Here is an 11,195-nt window from a genome sequence, read left to right as displayed (position 1 = left end):
TCTTGCTCTGTTGCCAGGCTGGAGTGCAGTGGCATGATCTCGGCTCACTGCAACCTCTGCCTCCTGGGTTCAAGCGATTCTTTTGCCTCAACCTCCCAAGTAGCAGAGACTACAGGTGCACACCACCACACTCAGCTAATTTTTGTACTTTTAGTAGAGGCGGGGTTTCACCATGTTGGCCGAGATGGTCTCTATCTCCCGACCTCATGATCCACCTGCCTTGGCCTCCCAAATTGTTGGGATTACAGGCATGACCCACCGCGCCTGGCTGGGCATATTTTTTAAAAGCTCCAATTTGAATCTTTCTACTCATGTTTCAAATTATCATAATTGGAGCCAACCAAGAGCACATGTAATCAGGGGCTGAGATGACCATTTAACAATTCCCCAAATTTTTATTCCAGCCTATTTTCAGACTTTTGGAAATAAAACACCTTGATCAATTTGCCCTAGGGCTGATTACAAAGTACACTTAACCTGCTAAAATGACAGTTCATGTTGTTCATAGTGCTAAGGCGTATCTGGTAATGCCCAGTGTTACACTGAATTTACAGTTTATTACCATTAATCCTCCAAAAAAAATAAAGATTTGCGGCCGGGTGCAGTGGCACACACCTGTAATCCCAGCATTTTGGGAGGCCGAGGCGGGAGAATCATGAGGTCAGTAGTTCAAGACCAGCCTGGCCAACATGCTGAAACCCTGTCTCCACTAAAAATACAAAAATTAGCTGTGCATGGTGGCGGGTACCTGTAATCCCAGCTACTTGGGAAGCTGAGGCAAGAGAATCATTTGAACCCGGGAGGTGGAGGTTGCAGTGAGCCGAGATCGCACCATTGTACTCCAGCCTGGGCAATAGGGCGAGACTCCATCTCAAAAAGAAAAAAAAAAAAAAAAAAGATTTGGCCTTTTAAGTTTTTCTTGGCAAACCAGCCAAACCTGATGTTTACTCTAAGAAATCATACCTCATAAGCAATCTAGTCTAGGGCTTGGGATAAATAATAAGAAACAAATTAGAAGTCCTATAGTAGTGGGATTAAGAGCACAGGGAAGTTTATAGCACAGGGAAAATAAACTGCATCAAAGATGAGTACAAATAATCTGCTACTTATATGTGACCTGGGCAAATTACCAAACATCTTTATCTCAGTTGTATTACCTATAAAATGGGTGGCATACTTTCACTTCACAGTCACTGTGATGATTAAATAATTTATATAGAGTACTTAATCCCTGACAGCAACCAGAAAAGTTTAGCTAATTTAAATATAGTTATTAGTAATCCACGCAAGGCCTTATAGTTAAATCTTGTCTAAATTCAAAGATCTCAAAGAAACTGGACCCTTGCTTTCTTAATTTATAAAATGACCATTAAGAGTAGTTTATAATCCACCCAGATTTATCGAATCCTCTCTTCTAGTATCTGGGTCCTTTTTTTTTTTTTTTTTTTTTTTTTAAAGACAGGGTTTCCCTTTGTCACCCAGGTTGGAGTGCAACAGCGTGATCACAGCTTACTGCAGCCTTGATCTCCCGGGCTCAAGTGATTCTACCACCTCAGCCTCCCAAGTAGCTGGGACCACAGCCGTGCACCACCAATCTTGACTAATTTATGTCTGGATCCTTTTCACTGGTCTAAGATGCCTGTGCTTTGGCTTCATTGTCTAGAGCACAAACTTTCTGGTGGTAGTATTGAGTTTCAAATAATAAAATCATGAATGACACTAAACTTAAAACCCTGGGAAGGCCATGAAGTAAAGAGCTGACCACATCAAAACTATCCTGAGAGACTGAGTTATGATGCCAGGTAAAGAGCTGACCACATCAAAACTATCCTGAGAAACTGAGTTATGATGCCAGTGAGAGATAGCTCTGCAGGCACCAGAGGAAATGAAAGTATAATAAAATTCACCAGGTATCACAGTGTGATAATTTACTTGAAACAAGGATCTATTAGTGGCTTAAGCAATAAGTTTAAGAGGTTAAAGATAGAAACGGAAGACAGAAGTACAAGCACATGGGCACGCCTACAAGTTTTTGTATATATAGAGGGCAAGCAAGGGAGTGGGCAGAGCAATGGCGAGAATACAAGAAACAGCAAAGATATGCCTACTTGAAATGTCATTCACATAAATCTTTCCAGGATTCTTGTATCGGAATATACTTTAATCTTTTATTTTACCACTCAACGATTAAGCCATTCAACTACACAACACAGATAAAATGGAAGTTATAACACATAAACCAGTACCTGCCCACACTCATAGCAGTGAGGGGATTAAAAATCAAGGTTGCACTGTAATTCCATTTGATTCTAAAAATAAAGTCTATTTGACATTGGTTTGAAGCAACAGACCCTTTATAGCAGATTCCCCTTTTTAAAAAAAAAAAACCCAAGGAGAGATGATCAAGCACAAATGACCACTTCATGCATTTTATTGATAGTCTATATTTTAAATCTGCAGTATGACATCTTACATAGGGAAAAAGCTTCTTCCTAAAAGATAACTATTAATAATCAAACCAGCTTTAATATGATTGACCTTTCAAGGTCTTGTTTTGCATTAAACAAGTTAATTTTTAGCAGGTGTAAAGCACTGTACAAAAGAAAACTGTGTACATTCTCAAAATTTAATACAGGGCTTCCCAACCAGGAGTCTGCTGGATAGATATTGGAGAAGGGTGTTATATTCAGGTTTAAATTGAAAGAAAATGAGAAACCAGATAAAGCAAGCCAACCAAATTAATTTCACTTTGTGCTCCTCTGCTTTTTTCTGAGACTCTCCCAGAGGTCAGGAAGCCCTGGCGTAACAATCATTTTAGTTTTTACAGAACATACATCTATGTGCTTTGTGTCCAAAGACATAAAGGCAGCCTTTGTTACTGTTCCCCCCTCCAAATCCCTTCAGGTTCTTATAAACTTCAGAAAGCTTTCCAAGATTGATGCCCTGTTCTTTGTATGAATCCAAGTAAACAACTATACCAAAGCAGCTCTTCCTGGGAGAAGATAAAACAGGCACAGATACATCACCAGGCCAACTGCGTACCTACTCAACTTGATACCTGATCACGTGGCCCTACATCCTTAAAAGCAGCACCAGGGACAAATGGATCTATCGGTAAAATTCAAACACTGGACAGTTAAAACACATACAAACCAGTTAAAAGAACATTAGTAATGGCGCACTAAATAGAGTTAAGGCTGGGCAGCTGGTTCAACCATACCTTGGTATTGAAATAATTCTGCAAGATGAGGAACTTCTAGAGGAACCTTGAAATAAAGAGGCACCATGGTATGACAGGGTTCACCTTCACTGTATGTCTTTAAGATATCTACTACTCAACCCAACTAACCATAATGCAGCTTGTGGAACTTGAATAAACAAATCATAATAAAAAATAAATATCTCACTAGCTTTTAGAGTGTTGGAGGATATGCCTATTTCCTTCAGATTTGATCAAGACATGAGAATTACAAAACCAATACAAACTGTTCTGTGATTATCACTTGACAATTCTAACTGTTAAACAGCTCAATTCTATGCTGTAGCCTTTAAGATACAAACTGGGGCTACTTAAATGAGATTACTCACTTGTTAGAGGAGTATCAGGTATCTTAGAACTGTTCCAGTTAAGGAAAATAATTCTTAATCTCATAATGCTAAAAATTTTTGCAGGGCAGGTACTTAACTCAACAGCTGTTCTAGTTGATTAAAAAATCTGATTTAAGAATAAGTGAGGCTGGGCCCAGTGGCTCATGCGTATAATCCCAGGACTCTGGGAGGCTGAGGCAGGTGGATTGCCTGAGCCCAGGAGTTCAAGACCAGCCTGGACAACATGGTGAAACCCCATCTCCACAAAAAATTAGCCAATGTGGCGCATGCCTGTAGTCCCAGTTACTTGGAAGGCTGAGGTGGGAGAATCACCTGAGCATAGGAAGTCAAGGCTGCAGTGAGCCGTGACCATGCCACTGCACTCCAGCCTGGGTGACAGAGCAAGACCCTGTCTCAAAAAAGTAAAAAATAAAATAAAAATAAATAAGTGACATACTAGTTCCTCAGATCTTGCATTTTTCCAAATGAAGTATGTCGTCAATTTACATTTTTCATGTTTTTTTCAGAAGCACACAATTTACTAGTTAACTCAATGAATTAAAATACTGTTATTGATTACAAACATACTGAAGAATTAAAGGAAAAAAACACACCTGACACTTTAACATGTGCCTTAACAATCTTGCATACTAAGGTACAGAATACTTCAGAAAGTAACAATCAGCATAGTCTTATAAGACTAGGAGAATAAAAGTGCCCTGCAAACATGGCTTCTATGTACTTAATATGGTAAAACATGTGACAGGGAAGCCTGTAAGGTAAAACTTAAAAAAAAAAAAATCAAATAAGGCAGATTATATATTTTTTTGTTCACAAAAGAACAAAGAAAAAAAGGGGGAAAATAAAAACATTCTCAATCTTTAAAAGAAAAAATATTAACAACCACAAGGTGCCACCGTATTTTAGCAAGCTGTAAAAATGGCCTTTTAAGAGAAATTTTGCATCTTTACCTCCCAATTATATGGGTATTTTGGGAAATAACTGAAAATCTTGGCTGATGCTTGACCCATTGCATGTCATGGACACTTGGGAAGCAGGTAGTTAAATATGAAGCATATTACGTGATAAACCTTCATAAATATAATTTGAGACACTGACACTAGGAGAGAACACTTGGCACAGAAAAGACATGTTGTTCCAGGGGAGGAGGACACATTACTTGAGGCAACACAGCCAGCAGTTTCCTAATCTTAAGGTTTGGATGAATTTCAAAAATCATGTTTTTAAAAACTGTGTGTGTGTACACACACATATTTTATTTCCTGGTGCTAAAGGTTTTCTTATGAACTATACAATTAACTACATTCCAACACTAATGTGAACCCTTTTCTCAATCCCCACCTCCATTAACACCATTGAGGTATAACTAACATGTTTAGAGCAAATATTCCAAAGTAACAAGGTGGCTCATCTTCTATACTGTTGATACAAAGTCCACCAACTTTTAACTTAACTTGCTCAATTTTGTTTCTAATAGTACTAATAAACCTCAACTTTGGCCAGGTGTGGTGGCTCACGCCTGTAATACCAGCACTTGGGGAGGCTGAGGCAGGCAGATCACTTGAGGTCAAGAGTTCAAGAACAGCCTGGCCAATATGGTGAAACCCCCGACTCTACTAAAGATAAAAAATTAGCCAGGTGTGGTGGCACGTGCCTGTAGTCCCAGCTACTTGGGAGGCTGAGGCAGGAGAATTGCCTGAACCCAGGAGGCGGGGGTTGCAGTGAGCTGAGATTGCTCCATTGCACTTCAGCCTGGGCAACCAAGTGAGACTCTGTCTCAAAAAAAAAAACAAATAAACAAACAAAAAACCTCAACTTTGTCAGCTGCTCAGAGTTAAAACACTTCAAATGTTTCAGACTAGTAAGTGAATTTTTAAAAACATCTGAAATATTCAAGAAAATTCAGGTTTTGGTACTTTTCCCTATGCTTTGAATGATGTAAACTCCCAACATTGTTTATCTTTGTACCTATTACTGCATGAAGTTCAAAGTAGGTCTTAAAGACAGTTTTCTGTATTTAAGAAAAAGTGCAAAGATAGAAAATGAAATGTAAAGTGTTTTGCAAGAAATGCTCCCTCGAGAATAGGTGTTTGGATGTTGGTGGGGGAAAACGATTTTTGTTCTCCATTGTAATCTGACACCTACGAATGACCTTGTCTTCAATGTCCACAACACTAGTATCATGGACATCGCAAAATAAAAATTAAGTAGCAAATTCCACTAAAATACTTGTATTCATTCTATACAATTGAATGGAAATGAATGAGTGCTACTGAAAAAGGTGTTCACATGCACATGTCCAATATGTGCATTCCACTAAAGGCTAAAAACTTAAAATTCTATTTCCAGTGTTTATGAATAGCTTCAATATCTACATTCATAACCAGCATTCTGCTTGAATTACCTCTTACTTTAATACTTCACAAATGAGTAGTACGTCTTGGGAGGTTAGGAAGGTACCTGTTGTCAATAACTTTCTCTTATGCTTATAATGTGCTGCAATTGTTTTTAATCTATTTAAAATGAACACCCCTATAATAATGGAACACTTTAAGCCAAGAAGAAAATTGATTTTTTTAGCCAATCAAGACTACCCTGCAGATCTGAAAACCGTAGATTACATCCTTGGGAAAGGAGAAAAGGAGGCTCACAAATATAAAGGAATCCTGACTTTTACATGGACAATTTTTTTAAAAAGATAAAATGTATTACATAAGCGCCATAAACAGTGAAATCTGCTTATATTCAAAAAAATAAGTGAAGCTTTGTTTGGACATTATTTCCTTGCAAGAGCAGTACATATCCTTAGTAAACAACTACCATATTTACAAGTTAATTTCCTTGATACTTAGGTAGGATGGAAAGCCAGAAGAAATCACGAAAGAGTAAGCTTTGAAATAATCTTTACAGCTAAGTTGGTAACAATGAAGGTAGCCAGACAATTCCTAAAGTAGACTTGTTTATTTTGTAGAGTATTTGACTACATCTGGGTAGCTAGTTTGCTTTGTTAAAGGCCAAGGACATGTTCAATCCCTATTTTGGCCTGTTAGCTTTTCCCAGAAGAACAATTATCTGCTTCATAGTCATTCGAATCCTAACCCCAACCAGTCTCAAAAAAGAAATTAGGCAAGAGGACTGGGGTTATCATGAAGTTACTCTTACTACTAAGAAACCAACATAAAGTGCATGTCCATAGATAGCAAGCCAGCAGTCTCATTTTCAAATATGGGCAGCACAATTAAAATCTGAATTTAAAAGAACCCAACATGACTCACTTTCAAAAAAGGATAAAAATCCCTTAATCTTTAACTGTTCTTTAAATTTGAGGTGTTAGGTCTGTGTTAGAGATAGAAATGAAATATTATCAATGTGCACTGGTACCTTAAATGACAAATCTCAAAAACAACACAAATTTGAGACTTTCCTATTAGCACACACATGTGTACCAACTGCAATTCATATGCTAAGAGTGGTTTTATAGTCTCTTTCCTCCATCTTTTTATTTTTGAGGAGCAGACTTGTAAAAACATCAATTTAACTTGTGCTAGGTGGTAGTGGTTTGTTTTTCTTAAACCAAAACTCTGCCAAACTTGCTGATCTTTTGCGTCATCTACTCAGGCAGAATACCAGGTCAAGCTGCTGAGGCTGCTCTCGTCATATGAAACCAGTTTGTGTCTGCATTATTACTGTCTTTAGGAAAACTTTAAATTCTTCAGAGCACTTTTCTTTACTCCTTCCATCTTTCACTTCTTGCCTAAATCAAAGTTAAATTATAGTTTCCACTGGTCTTCAAGGCAGTTTGATTCTGCACTGTCCTATCCTTTGCATGTCACAGTAGCTGTTCACATACGTTAAATATTATAGATATGTTCTGCTCTTGACATCTACACACTTACAAAAGCAGCTTTGTACTTTGTTTGGTGTGTTTGTTACTATGTTGGCTCACAAAAAGCAGTTTTCTCAGTTCTAAGCATGGTACTTTACAATTTTTAATGCATTCATACAACAGTGCATTGGAAAAAAGTACTGAGCCTCTACAAAATAGCTTTACATTTTTAAACAAATGAATGTGATTTTTTTCACTTACACAAGCATAGGCTTTTTAATATTTCCACAAGATAAATATCTCAATTAAACTATAAGCTCACTCTACAGTGTGCCACAGTGATGGGCTTAGGAGACAGTTATACACTTAGATCCTAACCTTAGTGTTATTTACACTGACATGTCCAGTATCACCAAGTCTGAAAGGTGAACAAACAATATTCAGAATGTGGCTGAATTTGTGTCAACTAATAACCAGGAATGGTATAGCTTTAGTTACTTATGAAACACATACTGTAACTTAGTCTAAACTGGTAATTTCCTTCACCCTTCTCTCCTATGGCGTGGAAAAAATTTAAAGATCAACATGAAACAGACAGGAGCCATTGCTAAGGCAGATCTTTTAAGATAACAAAGGAAAAATTAACAAGTATAATGATAAATTATCAGTAACAGTGATGTTACCAATTTAACTGGTATGGAAATCAGATTTTTAGGTCCTAAAACGTGGCTTTTAAAATATTTCCTTTAAATATTCCTTTTATTCTGGAACAAAAACTGGAGAAAGGCCAACGATTCCTTCAGAAAGCAATGACTCAATTCAAGTTGTTACTTTACATTTAAGTACCACTCAAAAAGTGGACATAAAAGCAAGAGATTCCTGTTTGCCCATCACTATATCAGCTACATAGCTGAGAGTTCAGATCTTAATTACACAACACTTTCTCTGTTACCAGAAGCTAAGACTGCTCTGCGACAAATAGGACAGGTAGAATTCTCAGATAACCAGCGATCGATGCAGTGGACATGGTACTCATGGGAACAAGGTAGTTTACGAAGTTTGTTGCCTTCTGTATATTCTGTAATGCAAACACTACAGGTTTTTAATGCATCGTTTTCACCAAAACTCCTCATTGCCAAGTTGTCAATCTGTTCTTTGGTGAGTCCTCTAGGTTGGTCATCATCATCCTCATTTAAGAGGAAAAACTGAGCCAGGCTAAGGAAGGGCAAAGAGCCACTTTCATCAAATGTGACTGGGGCCCTATGTCGACCCTCTCGCCTGGCACCTGATGAGCCTGATGATGAGCTTCCTTCATTACTGCCTTCAAATAAATCTGAGCTAGTTTCTGAACTTTCACCACCGGAACTGGAACTAGGACTGGAACTGGAACTGGAACTGGAACTTGAACTGGAACTTGAACTTGAACTTGAACTGGAACCAGAACTACTACCACCACCAGAACCCCCTCTCCCACTCCGTGACTCTGACCTTTCTGTATTTCGATTTGGGACTGAGCCACTAGGCTCTGAGTCACTATCACTGTACATAAAATAGCTTAACTCACCAAAACCTGTCATTATCTGCCTTAACATGGTCTGAATTGCAACAGATGTAGTCTCACTTAAACCAGTATTTAAGATTCTACGGATGGGAATTCTGATGGTACTGACATAGGTTCTCACACCTGCCCGCTCAGAACGTGAAAACGTACGCCTAAAACCTCCTCGTTCACTTTCATAAGTGACAGTATTGTTTGGCGTCTGAGACCTAGACCGAGTTCTGCTGGCTATGCTATCTCTCTGCCGATATTCTCCAGGACGAACTCTTCTTACTTGAAGATCAAGGACTATGGTTGGTGGTCTCTGTCCTGATCCTGTAGATTCACCACTGGCAGCTGTGTCTGAAGAACCTGCTCCTTGAGAGGGATTTCTTGTTCCAGAAGCTGCAAAAAGACCTCTACTTAGCAACTCAGGCCCAGATATTTGCTGTCTCAATGTCACATGGTGCCGGGTTCTAGAACTTCCCTCCGTCTCGTTTACCAAAGGATGTTCAAAAGTCTGAGATGAGATACTATGATGAGATCTTCGTGGAATTTCACTCATTGGATGCAGAGGTGACCTACTTCTCTCAGCTCTTGCTCTGGTTCTCCGATGGTCTGGGCTCCTGCTTCTTGCCCTCCTCTGACCTCTGGTAGGTGGGACTTCTGTTAATGTTTCAGTTGAATTTCGTTCTGATCTAGATGGCCTTGCAGATGTTGATTCAGATCGTGGGTTTTCCACTTGCCTTTGGCTGTTGTTTTCCACATTTTCTCCACTAGAACGTCTTGCAGATGGCTCATTTTCATTCTCTGAATTTTGGCTCCCATTATTACGGTTAACATTTATCTCTAAACTGAATCTGAAATCACCACTGTTTGGATTAGTCCGGCTCACTGCTCTCCACGATTGGTTTCCTCTTTGCCCACTTCTTGTTGTATTTCCAGTTTGTCTGACAGAGTTAAGCCAGTCTATTATAGAGTCACCATTAGACACATCATCTGAAGAGTCTCCTCCTGTTCAAAAGAAAGGAGGGGGAGAGGGAGAAAAAGGAACTACTAAAATGAGGACAATCACATAGTAAGTGCTCTGAAACTCTGCATTAAAGACCTTAAAAATTCTGAACACATTTCACAATTACAGATTTTTACAAACTACACTGCTTAAATTTATAAGGCAAGAAAATTCTAATTCCATCTGAAAAAAGCAAACTATAGTAGAGAAATATAGAGAATTATTTGATTTTTAAAGAGAATCTGGAGGAAGTCTATTTTCAGTATTTTATCATATACAGAGCTAAGCCTACCACTGTGGGATGGTCAGAAGACATTTTTTCAGCCCTCGGCCAAAACACTAATGTAATCAAACTAGGTAAGGAAACAGTGGTTAACGAACAGTCATACTTAGTTCAAGCTACATTTTTGTCAAGTTTTCATTACTTCTAGGCTTTTGACTTATGTGCCTTTGATAACACTTGAGATTGTTTCAAAATACAGGACTATTTATTGTAGCCATAGCAAAAATATAAACAAAGTTTATAGGTTTAAAAGCACTTGAATATTTCTTAATATTACCAAGATTTTCAATGGACACGATATTAAATATCAGATCAAATAAGTAGTCCGCGCCTTGGATAGCACATATAATGGCATGTTCAAGAACCAAATTATTATCGTAGCCTCTCAGGTTATACAATCAAAATTCCTACTTGACACTGGGAGGGAAACACCAGACCTGAGGTTAGAGCAGGATTTCTCAACAGTGGTACTACTGACATTTCAAGCCAGTTAATTCTTTGTCATGGGGCTATGTTGTGTATTAAGGCACGTCAGGGTGTTTGGCAACATTCCTGCCCTCTACACACTAGATGCCTGTGGCAGATTCCCAGTTGTGTCAACCAGAAGTGTCTCTGGACGTTGCTAATGTCCTATATGGGGCAAAATTACATCTCATTAGGAACCACTGGGTTTAGACAACTTTTTTTTTTTGCTGGTGAAAAAGTCCACATGTTTATAAAGAAGGAATTAAGTAGGAATAAATTTCAATGGAGGTGGAAAACAAACAAAGAAAATCACATTTAAATAGGCCATTTCTCATGGTGTCCCAATTAACACAAATATCACAAAGGTAACGCAGAAAAAAAATGCTGATATTACCACTAAATACCAAGAAAATGCCAGTTTTCTTTTTATGAGCAGTTACTTAGCATCATATTAATTTGTGTC

The 11,195-nt window shown here is 38.3% G+C and overlaps 1 protein-coding gene across 2 annotated transcripts in view; it reads right to left on the bottom strand.

Moving 5' to 3' along the window:
* Positions 1 to 2,413: 2,413 nt before the first annotated feature.
* Positions 2,414 to 11,195, bottom strand: part of RLIM (ring finger protein, LIM domain interacting) — a 29,025-nt gene continuing 20,243 nt past the window's right edge. For both annotated transcript variants that reach the window (XM_021676192.2, XM_021676191.2), the window contains one exon: positions 2,414 to 9,986. In XM_021676192.2, the coding sequence (XP_021531867.1) occupies positions 8,365 to 9,986 (1,622 nt within the window). In that variant the 3' untranslated portion in view covers positions 2,414 to 8,364. The remainder of the gene's footprint in view (positions 9,987 to 11,195) is intronic.

Source organism: Aotus nancymaae, unplaced genomic scaffold, assembly GCF_030222135.1.
Source record: "Aotus nancymaae isolate 86718 unplaced genomic scaffold, 86718_ANA_hifiasm-v0.15.2.pri h1tg000004l, whole genome shotgun sequence".
Classification (NCBI taxonomy): Eukaryota; Metazoa; Chordata; class Mammalia; order Primates; family Aotidae; genus Aotus; species Aotus nancymaae.
The sequence above is the reverse complement of the archived record's forward strand: the minus strand, read 5'-3'. Positions and strand labels throughout refer to the sequence as shown.